Source organism: Bacillus rossius, chromosome 10, assembly GCF_032445375.1.
Source record: "Bacillus rossius redtenbacheri isolate Brsri chromosome 10, Brsri_v3, whole genome shotgun sequence".
Classification (NCBI taxonomy): domain Eukaryota; kingdom Metazoa; phylum Arthropoda; class Insecta; order Phasmatodea; family Bacillidae; genus Bacillus; species Bacillus rossius.
In genome coordinates, this window is record NC_086337.1 from 57,339,135 (window position 1) to 57,357,042 (window position 17,908).

The 17,908-nt window shown below is 42.5% G+C and overlaps 1 protein-coding gene across 1 annotated transcript; it reads right to left on the minus strand.

The window, feature by feature from the left end:
• Positions 1 to 377: 377 nt before the first annotated feature.
• LOC134536359 (PE-PGRS family protein PE_PGRS47-like) lies at positions 378 to 17,908 on the minus strand. The gene is made up of 6 exons (XM_063376112.1): positions 17,822 to 17,908; positions 11,947 to 12,444; positions 11,321 to 11,422; positions 9,906 to 9,951; positions 1,769 to 2,064; positions 378 to 437 (listed from the first exon to the last, which is right to left on the minus strand). Exons 1-6 carry the CDS (start codon positions 17,888 to 17,890, stop codon positions 378 to 380), a joined length of 1,071 nt encoding a protein of 356 aa, XP_063232182.1. The 5' UTR covers positions 17,891 to 17,908.

Here is a 17,908-nt window from a genome sequence, read left to right on the forward strand (position 1 = left end):
GAAACATACTTAAATTTCAAATTTGGTTTTCCAAGTTTCGAATTAAAGTAAAAGGAATGATAGACAAAAATAAAATATGTGGCAATAGTTGATAATATAAAAAGTTTTATTTAACTATTCCATAGTACAAAATAACTTATGTATTTATCAAAAATTTGAATTTATTTGAAGGGAAGTACCCTGATGGACACAAAATAAAGGAATAATAATCTCAGCCATCAAAATACTTGGTTGCGGTACATGCTTGATGCGTATCTGGCTGGGAGTTGGTGTTGGGTTAATGCTCCGCCGAGCCTACAAGGTCCGGGCTGAGATGGGGGACTGTCCCCTGAGGTGCACCCTGGAGCTGTCCTCCCAGGACTCCGCCCCGCCAGAGACTACCGCCCTTGCTTCTGGTTCAGCAGGCGGTTCACGGACTCCAGCACCGAGATGGGGATCTGCAACAGTCAATCAGCGCTCGAGGCATGCCGTGTCTGAGGAGAGGCTACTGGTCACTTCCCTTCATGTATTCACCAGAAAACACTGTCACGTCCGGGAGAGTAGAACAAAACATTAAAAAAAAAAAAAACAGTATTTTTCTTTTGCAGTGTTGGTTTTCCAAAATGTTACACCAAAATTATCACTGACGTACTTTTTTCTTATGAGTAAAAGTAAAATAAAAAAGAATTATATTTGAGTGTACACATTAAAATTATTTTTAAATTAATAACTGAGCGTGAAGTTCACTCTAAAATCAACTTAAATGATAGTAAAGTTTCTCAGGATACAACCAAAAATGGTCATGAAAATAAATGTTTAGGCCACGCCGTACTGGAGTTTCAATATTTTTTCCACAGCATGCATTATATCTTTTAAAATTACGTTTATTGCCTCGGCAATAAATTTAATTTAACTTTGGCCACTTGATTGTTCAACGTGCGTGGTCTGGGTAAAAGTTGTGACCCGCGCGTGAAATTCAGCCATTTCCTAAAAAAGGGTTAGATGTAAATATCAGATTGTACCAACGTGTAAGAACTTGGGAATATGAGATTTATAACTCGTCATACCAAACATTTGGATAAAAAGCACAAAATGATAATTGAAGGTCATAGTTAGAGACCGGAAAAATTCGCGAATTCATTTCGCGATAGGCTAAAACACAAATAGTTATACCTCAGCGCTGACTCTGCTATTGGCTTTCAAATCACCTGGATTACTCTGGGTCAATGAGAAACACCCAACCAAAGGTTTATCGAATCACAGGCTGCTACGTTGGGACGTCTCGCAAGACGGCAGCCCAATGAGTGGGTGGCATTTGACTGAGTGTACGTAGAACTGTGGAGTTCATCCTACAGGTCATTGAACCCGCGAATTTTTCCCGTCTCTAGTCATAGTTAGAGACCGGAAAAAATCGCGGATTCATTTCGCGATATGCTAGAATGAAAATAATTGTATTTTTATGCAACTTCTGCCATTGGTTCGCTGTTAACCTGGAGGACTGTGGGCCAATCATAGACCCTCAGTCAAAGCAGTATCGAATCACGAGTCTCCCAATTGAGACGCCTCACAAGTCAGCAGCCAATGAACAGGCGACGTTTGCCCGAGTGTGCACAGGATCGTGGAGTCTAGCCTGGAGGTCATTGAACCCGCGAATTTTTCCAGTCCCTAGTCATAGTTGAATGTTCGAAGACGGTGGGGGACTTGTACCAGTAGACATGTTTAGCATCACGAGCTAGTGGAAGGAGAAAGTACGGACCGGGACGGTGTGAGAGGCGTGTGGCAGACTCACATCGAAGACGCGGTCGTAGTAGCCGGGTCCGTGGACGCCGCCGGCAGAGACGCCCGCCCCTCCCGCCACTCCCGCCACTCCCGCCACTCCCGACGCCGCCGACGATGAAGACGCCGAAGAGGACGCCGAGGCGAAGGCGCCGGCCTGCGCCTGGGCCGCTCCCGGCGGCGGGACGCCGTACTGCCGGGTCTTCAGCTTGGTCTTTGTCTTGGTGACGGAGTGCAGGTGGCCGCCGTGAGAGTGCAGCTTGGTGCGCGAGCTGGCCGAGGAGCGCGTCTTGGACACCCCTGCGCCGCCTGCGGGCCACCGACACGCTTACCTTACTGCGTGGAGCGGGGTTGCCAGGTGGAGCGGGGTTGCCAGGTGGAGCGGGGTTGCCAGGTGGAGCGGGGTTGCCAGGTGGAGCGGGGTTGCCAGGTGGAGCGAGGTTGTCAGGTGAAGCGGGGTTGTCAGGTGAAGCGGGGTTGCCAGGTGGAGCGGGGTTGCCAGGTGAAGCGGGGTTGCCAGGTGGAGCGGGGTTGCCAGGTGGAGCGGGATTGCCAAGTAAAGCGGGGTTGCCAAGTGAAGCGGGGTTGTCAAGTAAAGCAGAGTGTGTAAGTATTGGTAAGTAAAGCGAGGTTTTAATAAAATCCGTTTCTCATATGTACAGCAGTTGACGATTGGTGAAATTCTGCTGGTGCATACAAAAAACAAACTAGCAATAAGTATGAAAATTTACAGATTGTTTCCCGAGAAGTTATAAATGCTGCAAATACTGGATACTTGTTGGCTCCACTCCTGACGATGGTAAAACTGCGTCTATGATTGACTCTAAAAAGATTTCTGCAAATGACTATTTTTGTCAAATTAATTTTGTCAATGTACAATGTCCAGGATATTCTTTGCACAGGTGTAATTAACTTAGTGGGTGATGTCCACATGAGTAAATTTACTTAAACAACAAAACGATTGTATATCATTCCTTTTGCTGCAGGTAGTTAAATCGTTCATGGTACCAACGGGGAAGCTAGCAAGTCGATGGCTAAAGTAACAATTAAATCAAGTAAACCTAATCATGTTTGAAATTACGTAACACGCTCCTATACATTCCCAGGTTTTCCCAAGTGGAATCGCTCACCAGTTTTACAGCAAACCAAGGGACATCCCAGGAAACTTCAACAAGGCGTTGAGTAACCTGTAAGACCGTATAAAAGACAATTCGGTAGCTCGCGAACATTACACAGTAGCTTTAAAAAATGTGAAATTTCATTAATAATTGCAAAGGATGACTAAAATACAGCCAGCTAGTTCAATGCTCAAAGTTTATTGTATGTTTTTTTAACGTCACATGGTCATGCACAGAGACTTAAAGCAACCGAACCCCCAATTGCGCTCCAAACTACTTGACTACCAACCATGTAATTATATAATTATCATCATAAATTGTTTCTAGCCTGTGGCTGGGTCAGCAAAGAATGCCTAATCTTCCTCTGTCCCTCCACCATTCCTCCCACTTTTTCATCTGTTTCTGTCATCTCCTCTACTGAACTCCTATCACTCTCTGCTCTCCCCATCTCCTCCTTGGTCTTCCATGGTGTCGTCTTCCTGTGTACTTCATCATCATTTTCCTAAGTCTCCTCTCATCTCCCATTCTCTGCAAATGGTCATACATTCCATATTACTTGCTTTATCTATTATCTCATTCATGTACTGTACTCCTCTTGCTTGCACCATCTCATTTCTGAACCTGTCTTGCCTCACAACTGCAAACATACTCCTCATAAACTTAATACCTATTGCTCTGATATTCCCAGCATATTTCTTATCTACAGTCCAAGTCTCTGCTCCGTAAGTGACTGTGGGCACATAGTATTGTACAACATTTATTTGCATTTTAATAACACCTCTCTATTCCATACCAAATTTCTCACACACCTGTAGAATTGCATCTCCTCCTACAATTTCCTCCTGGTTTTTTTTACCCCTCTTCCAATGCACTTCCTCGATAATTGAATGTTTCTACCTGTTTGAACTCAGCACCATCTAATTCACTGAATCTATTTACCCTATTTTTTGTTCTTCGTCATGACCATCACTCCACTCTTTTTAGTGCTGAATCTCCTACCAGATTTCTTCACTTCCTCACTCCATTCCGTTAGTTACTCTTGCATCTCACCTTCCTTTGTCCCCACACCATATTTTCATTAGCAAATGTATCATTGCCTTAATTTTTCTTTCTCCGTCCATTTCTTCCAATCTCTTCACAATTCTCTCCAACACTACAATAAATTAGCAGCGGGGACAATGCACTAACACTGCTTCACTCCATTGGCTTGTTTAAACCACTTCGTCATCTCTCTTCCAGTTCTCACACTTCTTCTGTTTCCCTTACACATGCTCCTCGATCTACTTATTAACTCTTCTTTAGTCCCAACTTCTTCCAAAATCACTATTTTTTTTTGCAACTTAATTTTTTTTTTGGATCACGTTACCTTGTCCATCAATTTCTGGAATCTGTGATTCACTAGAAATTTTTTACGTTATTCTTTACCGAAATTATTTGATTTTTCTTTAGGGGTTTACATTTCTCCAAAACCTTACTAATAAAGTATAGTATTGTATAGTCTTGTAAATTTTTGAGTAGTGATCTGGTTTAAACAGGGGACGCACCACAACGCCGAAATACCACAACGCCGAACGTACAATAACGCCGTTAACCATAACGCTTAATGCCAAATTGACTACAACGCCGACAGCTAGAAAGCTGCTGTGTACCACAACGCCGAAATACATTAACGCCGAAAAATGTCATTGCAGGACTGCCACAAAGGTTAGGTTAGGTGAGGTTAGGATAGGTTAGGCTAGCCTTGGTTAGATTAGGTTGTGGCATTTTGGCGTTAAGATGCGTTTAAGAAACACACACAAATTAATTCAGTTGTTTTTCATTTTGCTCCTGTGGCCCCCCCTCCCCGCATCAACATTTTTCGGCGTTACTGTATTTCGGCGTTGTGGTACACAGCAGTTTTCTAGCTGTCAGCGTTGCGGTCAATTTGGCATTCAGCGTTATGGTATTCGGCGTTATTATACGTTTTGCGTTGTGGTATTTCGGTGTTGTGGTAACGACCCGTTTAAACATATCTCGTACTGTGGCGCAGCTAGAGATGGCTGGAAGGTCCCGCCGGCTGGTTGAGGCATGTCGGCGGGCTGCGGCCTCGAGACCACGGGAACCAGGATACTGACGGCCTCCTGCGGCGAGGTCACGTGGTGCGCGCCGGCCGCGACGGCGGGTGGACGGGCTTATCTTCCCGTCCAGGGAACCAGTCTGGTCGCACAGAGGCACCGGCTGTCCGGGAACTGGGGGGGGGGGGGGGGTTGTTCCTGCGGCGCGTCTGGTGTCGAGGCGGGTCGTTCACAACGCCGAACGTACAATAACGCCGAATACCTTAACGCCGAGTGCCAAATTGACCGCAACGCCGACAGCTAGAAAGAAAACTGCTGTGTACCACAACGCCGAAAAATGTTGCTGCTGGGAAGGGGAAGGGGCCACAGGAGCAAAATGAAAAACAACTGAATGAATTTGTGTGTGTTTCCTAAACGTATCTTAACGCCCGAAATACCACAACCTAACCTAACCTAGGCTAGCCTAACCTAGCCTAACCTCACCTAACCTAACCTTTGTGGCAGTCCTGCAATGACATTTTTCTTACGTCGGCCTTGTGGTAATTCGGCGTTGTGGTACACAGCAGTTTTATAGCTGTCGGCGTTGTTGTCAATTTGGCATTCGGCGTTATGGTTTTCGGCGTTATTGCACGTTCGGCGTTGTGGTGCGTCCGCGTGGAGGCTCGACCGACGCGAGAACCTCAGGTCTGGTCGTCCCAGGACAACCCCTCATCCCCACCCCCCTTCCCTCCCCCAGATCACGTGCTCTTAACGCGAGGCAGCGCAGTGGCAAAACACCCGGCCTCGCCGGTTCGGGAAAAACCGGGGCTGCGATCCGGTTTCCTGCCGGCCTCGTTCGCTGGCGCGGTCACCAACCGTAGCCCGGGGTCGGGTCTTTCCAACGGACCTGCTTAATCGTCTTGTTTGCGCCAGTCTGTGATCACTCGTGGTCGACGAGGTATCCAGCTGAAACACCCGGGAAGAATATTCGCCAGACACACGGAGTTACCGACGCGATGTCTCCAGTGGTGCCGGTTCTTGTTGCTTCTGTCTCGACGCTGCCTTTCCACTGAGTCCGTCTGTGGCTGCAATAATGTCTTGAATAATTACTTCCACGGACTTTTCTGTGCCATGTTTTGACGGGACAACGTCTAATAAATCGATGAACGCCATGCACGTACGAAAAAGTGTCCCATTACGCAAATTGTCCCGTTACGCTGTGTCCCGTTACTCTCATTGTACGCTTGCGCCGCACCTATCTCTCTTCCACTCGATTGGAACAACCATCGATATAACTTTTTCGAGGCACATTAAACTGAAACACTCCCATTCGTTTCCTACTTTTCCTATCGTCGTCCTATCCTTAACAGAATAACACAGACTGGAAGAAGTTAAATAGCAAACATGTATAAAAGTTATAGTTAAAATAATCTCTTCGTTAAAGTAATAAACATATTTGAATTAATGAGTGCAAATAAAAGTAAATATACGAATTAAATTGTAGATTTAATTTCACTCCTTTTTTGTATCCATACAAAATAGTGATAATTCAATAAAAATGATTCAATTTTATTCATGAAAGTATGCAATAATTTCATCAATGTTTTGTTATGACGTTATCACGTTAAACTATCGTCTGTAAACCGACTTTACAGACAACCAATTATTTTTTTTAATTTTTGACATCGCCTGCTTTTAAGCTTGTTTTCTGTGTGTGTTCGCATACTTATCACCCTTGTCTGTTACTGAGGTTTCTTATGGCATATAGTATAATCAGCCACGGCGCATGTACCAAAGTACATCTTGAACCAAATAAAATCATATAATGAAACATAAAAATAATTATTTTTATCCTAAGAATTTTACAGTTTTAAACTATTATAATTTTGTTTCAGTTTGATGTCATGAACAATGCTAAGTTGGGAATCGCTAACGTTAACGGTCATGCTTCCAAAACACGTCCTTTTTTTATGGATGCACAGATAGTCACGGGGTTTTCTGTTGTAAGTTATGCACAGTCCAAGGCCACAGGACATCCGAGGTTATAGCTGGTCCCCAATCACTTTACTACCATCTCGGTAATCACCACTGTCATAACTCTGGAAAGTCTACGGGTTTATTGCATTTATTTTATACTTGTTAGTGTAAGGCACCTAAGACGTTCAATGATTAAAATAACAAACACTTAAATTTAATATACACGAAAAATTTATAAAAAAAAATTTCTTTTAAAATTGTGCAAATGAAAATTATTTCTGACATATACTAAAAAATAAAACATGTGAAAAAAATTGTTAATGAAGAACCTATGGAAAAACTCTGGTCGTTCAATATTCTTCCTTACTGTGGATTCTATTGAATACACACCAGGATGGCAAACCATATTGGCAGTGCGATTCGAATAAAGGTTCTCAATTGAATAGAGTTCGCCATAATATTAGCATGCTACAGTTCAAAAGTGCCTTAACAGTTATTCGATATCAATTAATCCTACCATTAGCGCTCAACAGTGGTTGGTAGATTCATGTTTGCAAATGGAGGCCAACAACTGGAATTGTATTAAACCGGTATACGCGGCCAAACTAAGCCACAGCTCGCTACTTTATCACTGAAAAAATGTCTCGTCAACATATGACTCTATGCCCCCATGCATATTATTTTTGCGCCATGGACTCGGCAGCAATGCTAGGAGGAACAGGTTAGCAAAGAGCAATGAATATATTACACTTCAAGCGCATAGAAATAGAATTCATAGATCGTTACAGGTCTGTCAGTAAGTCAGTGATGAGCGTATTTATATTATTTATTGCTTGTCACGTTTTTAGTTATTTACGTAGCCTAACATTTTGTGAATCCTTGTACAATTTTATCATGGTATCTATATTTGTAATCTTGAGCAAGAAATTGACGTCATTTTATTAAAAAGTAAAACTAGATTTTCACTTACAACTAAGTCATGCTGGAAACCATATTATTTTCAACAAAGAGAGTTTAACGACTTTAACATGATCATTTAAGGGAGAGATATATTAACCAATTATAAAATTGGTATTTTTCACGACGCCTTTTACTTTACCAACGATATTGGAAAAAATTCCTCCATAAATACACAAGGAACACATTGATAATTCTGAGACTCATAGAAAAATTTTAGTTATCAAATTTACTTTTGGAGTCATTACTAAAGTACTCCATTGATTTGACAGGAGAACATATTTATTGCAGACAATAATTAATAACATATTCAGAACTTGCGTTAATTAATTCAAAATCAAGACGATGCAAAAATAAATTTCATAGTTGAATCTTAAAGTGTCAAGTGTTTTCTATCTCTCCTACTTAATCAAGGCTTTTTGTAAACGGCGAACTACAAGTGTCATTTAAATAGCCAAGACAGTGCAGGAAACAAAGTTCAAGGTATTAAAAAGGCATTAAAAAATTTAATATCCTTTACAGTATAGTACAATGCATGCAGTCAGGAATAAAGGTATGAGAAGAAAAAGATTTTTATTTTATTGCGTGAAAACATGCATAAGTTAGTTACAACATGCAGTATGCACTAATGTTGTGTTACATTAGTTATAAGCCTAATGAAAATAAGTTATTTGAACCAAACAAGTGGCAAACATGCTTAATTTATACATGGTTGTATATGTAGTAGTTTACATGTTTTTATACACCCACCTAAAAACATGCTGCTTGTGTACATGGCTTAAATGTTTTTAAAATTACATTATTCTTTACACTCAAATTGAAATATGCTGTTAATATACATACGTTTATATATTTTACAGTATTATTCACTCTTATACCCAAAATAAACACACTGTGTCAGCTTTTAGGGGCACAAGTTTTAAATTAAATGTTTTTTGAATCTTCGATTACAAACTTGTTTTATAATATTGTGATAAATTGTTTACAATAAAATATTTTTAAAACCTAATGAAAACATGCTATTTGTGGACACAGATATAAATATATTAAATGGCATGCACTTTTACACCCATTTGAGTTATGAATCAAAAAATATATTCCAGTCACAATTATTATTTACATAACTAAAAATTACAAAAATTGGTTCAAACCAAGCTAAAAACAATAAAGTTTGCACTTAAAGTTCAGGTACAAATCAAAGTATAACACTTTCAAATGTGTTCGATAATATTTTATCTTGCTTCCATCTTATCAGTATATGGAAACACGAAAGTGCTTTTAACCGACAAAATATAGGCGTCTGAGTCAGTTATGACTGTTTTAAACGTGTGTATGATAACATGTTAAATCGACACGCCTAACACGCAGTTACTCTTGATTTAGTTGAGTCTCAGGAACACCGTTTTTTTTTCAGGATATAAAAAATAACAAAGGTTATTGGTCGGTTACAAAGTTAGGTAGAAGGCATAAGCTCGATTCTCGGAAGGTTGAAAATCCGTTCGGTTTGACCAGCTTTCAGTCATCGCAGATCGACTATCGCTCGACTGTGAAAAAAAGCTGTATCGATTGTATCGTGTCATGTAAGGTGGAGTTGGTGTCGCAACCAGCTTGCCCTAAAACTTATTGGAAACATTTAAATTACATTTATTTAGCTTCAGTCTCTTAACGTTTGGCCTCTTTTGTCATTTATGTTTAGTGCAGTCCAATCAAATACATTGTGTTAGTTGTAAAATTTAAAGATTACGCTGCAGTTTACCTTAACCCAAAATGACTAGAAAATAAGTAATGGATTTACATCAAGAACCTAGAATAAATTTAGTTAAATAATTTCGTGTTGATTGTCATTTAAAAATATGCTTTTGTACTCTAGACATATTTATTTAACTGAACTTGTGTAGCATGGTAACGTGACATAAATTTCTCGTTATTATTATTTGTTTATTAACAACCTCGCTTCGTGCAACTCAGAAAACGCTTTGTTACGTGTCAAGTTTAAGTGCAGTAGTTGACTCCAACTCCAAACTTAACGTTAAGCACAGAGTGTCGCGTTGTCACTGTCCTGTACCTTGAGACAGAAGCCTGCTGACGGCATTCAGCGTGGATATCGGGATCTGAAAAGAGACAAAAAATAAAACCATAAATTTCTCGTTTATATTGTAGCTACGATTACAGGTTTCACACTGAGGCAAAAGGAAAACACATCATTACAAAGCGAAATTTTTTGTTACAACTGTCACTTATTACCAACACTGCTAGTATCATTTGTCTATTGAAGGTAATTCAAACACTGACTTAAATACATGGAAGTATTTATTATTATTACAGACAAATATTACACATGAGTTATAATCATGGAAAAATTCAGCACTTCAAGGAATATTCCATTCACTGAAAACAATCGTGAGTTTCAGTAATTGATAGATGATCTTACTACTCTGTAAAGTTGGCCTTCAGAGAGTGCGATTGGTAGGTTGCTGGGGCATGCCAATAACTTTTCTGTGGCCATTCGCTACGTTGTAATATACCTCAGTCTGGTCTGACAGGTCCTGTACCTTGGATCTTTATTTTAAGTTGAAAATATGTTAATTCCAAATCACCTGCTTTAGTATTAAAATATTTAGCAATTTTTCTTGGGAGGGGGAGGGGGAAGAGTCCAAAGGCTAGACCCAGTGAAAAAAGATACGAACAAAATATTTTGGAAGGTCACAGTCGGCACTGACTTTATTGAATCTGCTCTAATATTCAACATCGGACAGTTCTAAGTAACTCTGATGTTGCAGCGCCTGAATATGCTGCAATGTGTCGTACACGCGCGTGCTCAGAGCTGCTGTTGTTTAGGAATGTCATTGTTACGTCACTAAGTAAGTACAAAAAAGATTATTAGTATTTCGTCGCCTGAGAATTGGAGTGTTCTATGTCCATTGAAGTCAGAACTGAGATATAAGCATTTGAAAGTTTAAACAACTATGAATATCATGACATAGAACAAAATATTATTGGTCTTAAATTAAGAACAAACATTTTTATGTGCGTAGACGTGTGTGGATATAGTACAAATGAATACTAATATTAATTTCGTTTCCATAGCATAAAAAACCTAAAAAGTGGACATAGAACACTCCAATACTCAGGCGGCGATTTAACTAAAGTACGGTTAGCCACAAAAACAAGTTAAAAAATTTACTCGTTCTTTAATTTAATCCTATTTTTAACCCTAATATCTATTACTAAAATATCAGATCTTATATGGCAGAGATAAAATGTTTATTTTAAAGGTATGGTATACTTATGAAAATTCATAAAAAAGTTATTTTAGAAAATAATGTTTTAACAAGTTATAATATGCCAATCACCAATCAGACTACGACTAGTTTTATGCGTTACTGTTCAGTATTGAACTACCCACTGTCGATTGGCTTCAGTATTTTGATTCAATAAACTCGTTGCAGGCTTAAACTTCCTCCGGAGCGCAGTTCTGACGACGCGAAGCGATGAAGTCAAGTTAATGGGGCAAGTCGTGACGCTAATTGTCACGGGAAGAGACGGAAGGCCGCCCACCACACATGACACGAGGCCGCGGGTCTCGGAGCGAGAAGCGACGCTGCTTCAAGGACTCTTCCCGCCGCGCGGGCAGGGGTTCACATGCGAGTCACGTGTCGTGACACGCACCAAGTCACACCCGCGCGCTGTGACCTCGCTGCTCAGCTGCAGCAGGGCCCGCTGTGACCTGCGACTAGCCGGCTCTACTCTCTCCGCGAGTAGCACGTCCGACGTTGAAACCGGTGCCACCGTTGTCATCGTACCTGCTCTTACCGCGATAACTTTATATTTAGTTGTTTTTTTAAAATAGATACATTATTATTCAAGAACGAAAGTTGCACCCGTAATTCGAACTCGTCTCAGATATGGGAGTAGTTGAAGAGGGTTTATGGGAATGTGGACACCGTCATTCGAAAGTGCTACGTTTTCCACTTGCGATAAACACGGTCGCCTAGGTAGAAGGCGAGTGTTCGAGGTATTAATAACACGGTATTTATTATAACCTGGGTTAAAAGAACGATTCACGACCTTGCTGGGCCTTCCTCGGCTGCGCTGGTTGTACTCACGTCGAAGATGCGGTCGTAGAAGCCGCCTTTGGAGGCGCCCAGGGAGTTGCCTCCCGAGTAGCCGCCGGCGTACGAGCTGGCGCCGCTGTAGAGCCCGCCGCCGCCGCCCCCGCCGCCGCCCCCGCCGCCGCCGCCTTTAAGCAGGCCGCCCAGGCCTGCAGCCGCCGACCCGCCACCGCCCGTGGTGGCGCCGCTGTAGAGCCCGCCACCGCCGCCCCCGCCGCCCCCGCCGCCTCTCAGCAGCCCGCCCAGGCCGGCCGCCGCCGACGCACCGCCGCCCGTGGTGGCGCCGCTGTAGAGTCCGCCCCCGCCGCCGCCGGCGCCGCCTCCCAGCAGCCCACCCAGGCCGGCAGCCGCCGCCGGGCCGCCGCTGGAGCCCGCCTCCGCGTGCAGACCGCCCGCCGCCGCCCCCTGGCCACCCAGCAGGCCCCCCAGCCCGGCGCTGGCGCTCCAGGGGCCGAACGAGGCCCCCACCTCGCCGCCTCCCAGCTTCACGGCCTGCACAGCGCGCCGCTCCTCGCTGTCACTCACATCCCCTCGCTGTCACTCACATACCCTCGCTGTCACTCACCTCCCCTCGCTGCCACTCACCTCCCCTCGCTGTCACTCACCTCTCCTCGCTGTCACTCACCTCCCCTCGCTGTCATTCACCTCCCCTCACTGTAACTCACCTCCCCTCGCTATCACTCAACTCCCCTCGCTGTCACTCACCTCCCCTCGCTGTCACTCACCTCTCCTTGCTGTCACTCTCCGCCTCTCGCTGTCACTCACCTCCCCTCGCTGTCACTCACCTCCCCTCGCTGTCACTCACCTCCCCTCGCTGTCACTCACCTCCCCTCGCTGTCACTCACCTCCCCTCGCTGTCACTCACCTCCCCTCGCTGTCACTCACCTCCCCTCGCTGTCTGCTCCATGCTTCCTCCTCGCCTGCTGACTGAGGTCGCCGTCACACATACACTGAGAGAAAGGTTTGTTTACATATGGCGAAATAAATATATTTTGTTGATTCAAACAAATATTTTGAAGAAGGAAAGATTCTGTTGACCCCAACAAAAATGACTTTTGTCAACTCAAATGTATATTTGGTTAGATGTAACAAATTATTTTTGTTACTTACTGAATTGGGTTAAACTAACAAAATATTTTGTTCCACCAAGTAAATATTTGTTTCGCCATATATAAACAAATATTTGTTTGATTAAAACAAACCTCTTTTTTCAGTGGCAGTCTGTGCATCTTTCAACCTAACCAGGTCGCCCAAGAAGTAGTTCAGTACGACATCTCTCCTGCACAAGCCTCTGATTGGCTGTTGAGTGCCGAGAGTATAAACAGTCATTTTCGAAAAAAATTGCAAGATGGAGGGAGAATGTTCGTGTAATATTCTACCGACTGCAATTTCTCTAACAGAGACACCCTCGCTCAGATAAATAGGACCCAAGAACACATTCATTCGATGACATCAGAAAATCGGTCCAGGAGTTGGACTTAACCTCATACCAACTACAGTGTAACCGTACACTTTCGGGTTTTTGTAAGCGTGTTCACTGTACAACTTGAAGTTGTTGGGAGTTCCGTGTAACCGCGCCCTAGAAGATTATCCTGTTAGTTCATTGCGACGGCTCTCCTATTACAATCCGAACAAGTCGGACTTATGCTTTTAAAAGAATACGCTTGGTAGGACTGTTGTAGATAAAATAGCTTTTCCGAACAAAAGAAGCAATGTGTATGTGTCTTTTGACGTGACAACGTCTGATAAATCGATGAACGCCAGCTGCACGCACGAAAAAGTGTCTCGTTACGCTCATTGTTCCGTTACGCTGTGTCCCGTTACGCTCATTGTTCCGTTACGCTGTGTTCCGATACGCTGTCGGCGAGTGCAGTAATAATAGATTATGTTACAATTGACTAAAAAATTATGGTGATTCATATAATTGATGATAGATATTTGATTATAGTTCATTTATATGAAAACTTGTTCATAATTATATTTAAACTTTATAGCTAAACGCCAGTTTTTAAAATTAATTACAATTCATCTACACGTGAACTGTTTCGTCGACTGTTTATAAAGTGAAGTGAAAAGTTAATGTGGTTTTCATCGCTTATTACAACACCAATTTCGGCAATAAAGGTTAATTATTCTTGCATTTTAAAAATCTGTTTACTAGTATAATTTCAAGTATTTATTATTTTATTATTAAAATAGAAATGAGTCAATTTTATTCATAAAAGTATGCAATCATTTCATCAATGTTTTGTTATGACGTAGTCACGTTAAACTATCGTCCGTAAACCGACTTTACAGACGACCAATTTTTTTTTTTCATACTTTCATAGACGCTTTTAACACCCGGATTCTTATTCGCAGAATCGTAAAACTGCCCATGAAGACACGCTTTGTGGCGGGAGGGGGGGGGGAAGTGGGGATAAACCGATATGCCTGATGTACTGCCGAGAACACGAGACCTCGCGAAGTACCGCGAAGTGAAGACGCGCGGAGGAGATGACTCGGCGAGAAACAGAGGCGGCCGACAGCGAGACGCGCTTGCACGGGGCAAACAGCGCGCAATGGCTTCCTCCGAGCAACGACACCGGCTCCCAGCCCGCCGTCCTTCGCGCGAGTAGCTGTCAGCTGTCCGTCAGCCGTCGCCTAGCTGCCTGCGCCGTGATTGGCTGGGACGCTCGCGACTAAACCCGATCACGTGGCTGCAACCGACACATTTTAAAACATTTCGTCTTATGAATCGACGAACGCCGGCTTGCACGCACGAAAAAAAGGCACGACTCATTGTCACGTTCCGGCCTGAGCCGAGCGTGCAAGAACCGGCAAAAACCAACCGTGCGAGAAAATCTTCTATAATATCAAACAGGTTAAGGCGGGCTTTTTAACTAATTGTACGTGAATATATTTAAACTAATTATTTAAATTAAATGTTGCAAAAAAAAAACTGTAAATAATATTTGAAAATTAAAAAGTTTGAAATTTTTCATCAGTGTTTTTTTATGACGTTATCACGTAAAATTATCGTCCGTAAACCGACTTTACAAACAACCCCCCCTTTTTTTTCGTGTGTTTTACCAAGAAAATTCTTCGAAAGAAAAAAAAATCGGTGGAGCTTTGTCGGGACACACGGCCGTTGGTTTAACGTGAAACGTCTGTGCCAGCGAGTCGCTCTAGTTGTGACGGATCGAAGTGAAGACGAGACATCGACTGCGCACTAAGCGGTTCAACACAAGCCAGACCCTGGCTGGCTCGATAGAGGTGTCACGCCTGGCAGCTCTGCGCCGCTGCACAGACTGTCTCACCGGACACTGGGGCGTCTGTACGAGGCCCCGCCTCCTCTGGCCTGCGATAGGCTGGCTCTGGCACGGCCCGAGGCTCACATGTTTGTGTTTTAATACTTATTACAGGCTCACTTTACAGTTTTACATAGAAATATTGTCCAAAAACGACGTTGTTAGGCTTAAAATAGATATATCATAATAAACTCCACACACAAACACATGCTTCACCGCGCCGTCACGTCTGAGTCGGGAGCTGCGCTGAGTAGAAAGGAGCGAGAGCGCCGGTTGTGACCAATCAGCGCGGTTCCTCTTCCCTTTACCCCTTCCCCCCCCCCCCCCACAACGCGCCCGGCCGCGACGCAGACTCAAGGTCGTATCAGACGAGCTGCCTACAAAGTTAAATAATGACACTACACTTATGTCTCTAAGACTAATAGTTACGGAATTATTAAGGCAAGACGACATAGACCTTTTCGTTACGTTACAAGTTTCTGTTCTGGTGCCCGCGTGTTTCTGGCTTCACGCCAAACTGACCAGTGAAAGACGCAGTTCGGCTCCGCTGCGTAGATTTTTCGTGAAAACGTCAGAATAAAATCACAACAAGTGTTTCTTATTGATATGTAATTTAATTATCAATCTCCTTAGCGCAACATCCTTTTTCTCTAGTTCCGAGCATGTTTACGTGCCGTACGAGACATCTTTAATAATTTTGTAACAGTCACGCGCATGCGCATACAGTAGTACGATGACGTCACAAGCAAAACAAATACTTGCGGGACAAACGCGTACGGGAATGAACTATTTCGTCGTGGACTCGACCAATTTTGACGCTTTGTCTACGCAGACTGCGAGTAACAAATAAGGAAATTGCATTGTAAACTGATTTTCACATGCTTCATCGCAGACAGACTTTGCCACGCACGTGGCCGTGCAAATGATACAAATTGCCCTGATTTTTCTTAGGCATGATTAAGTGATAATCAGCGAGATAAATATGCTTGCCAACAGAATGGCCTTAACGCGAATGAATAAAACAATTTCCTTGTAAATGGACGTTTATACGCATAAAAAGGAAAAGAAGCGCGTAACATTGATACTGGAGATTTGAATACAAGAGTAAGCGAGAAAACTCGTGGACAGATTATTAGCCAAGAACTGTTCAGTAACGACGGGGCTTTATCTCAGACAGTTTTGACTCTAAGGCTTCAATGCATTTTGTTTTCAACTGCAAAGCATTTTAAGTTAATTTCTGTGGTCAGAGAAAGACGCTCCCCCTCCCTCCAACTCATTTTTGGGCCAATGAAAACGCACCTGGACTCCAAACCCAAGGCAGTCGGTCCAAGTACAGACCACCAAGGCTTGTGCAGAAGCCCGACATACTGACAGGAATTCAATACTAAAATACTTAACTTATTCTTGCAGAATTTCAATTAGCAAATTATATTTTTTAATTTATTTAACGACAGCTGTGATTTTACTGAAATAAAGCTCAATTGCCTGTCCTTACCTATCATTGAAAAAAAAGTGGAATAAAACAAGGGGAAAGAGTTTGGGGGTGCTTTTCGATACTTGAAAAAAAAACACAAACACAAATTTCCCCGCTAAATTTTAATTTCTTTTTATTTGGCCACTGCTGGTGTATCTATATCATATATAAAGTTACGTATTTATCAAGAGAAATGTTACAAATACTTCTTATAGGCCGAATCGAATCACCGTACGCCACCTACATCTACTGTGGTAATATATACGTAATCGATTTGTATCTCACAGAGCTATTTTTCGAGAACTCGCTTCAGCACTTACTAAAACAACAAATTCAACTTGACGTAATTACTGTAAAAATGTTAATTTTCAAATATACCTATGCCTGTAGTTTGCTATCTGAAAAAAACTGAAGTGTTGGCGAGGTCTGCTTGTCCATAAGGTCCTTTAGTAATAAATTGTGTTTGTGGGAAATTTATCCCTAAATTTGTTTAGCTACAAAATAATTTAATCACAAAGTATTTCTATATTAAACTTAAATTGGCATGGTTTTGCCATGAAGCTAATATCTCTAAAAGTACATTTTATAACTTGAAAACATCAAAATTTATATGAAATTCAAAAATCCAGATTTGTTGGTCACCTATAATTCTTAAAAAGCATGGCGTTTATATGAGCAGATACATTAGATGTGCTAATTGTGCCCATTAGCCATTATTTTTTGACCAATGGTTTGGCTGTTACTGACATCACAAATACTAGCATGAACTTTCTTTCTAAACGTCTCTAATTTCAAATGTTATTAGTAGAGACCCGGAAAATTCGCGGCTTCAATGACCTCCAGGATAGACTCCAATATCCTCTACACACTCGGGCAAATGCCAACTGTTCATTGGCTGCTGACTTGTGAGTCGTCTCGACTGGGTGGCCTGTGATTCGACACTTCTATGAGTGAGGGTCTCTAATTGGCCCTCAGTCCTCCAGATTAACAGTGAACTAATGGCAGAAGCAGCACTAAGGTATAATTATTTGAATTTTAGCATAACACGAAATGAACCCGCGAATTTTCCGGGTCTCTAGTTATTGGAAGCGAGCACGCCACTGACCTGAGGGGCGGCTAGCGCCGAGCCGACGAGCAGCAGTAGCAGCACCGCGAGGAAACCTCCTGGAGTCATGTCTGCGGTCTCTGCGGG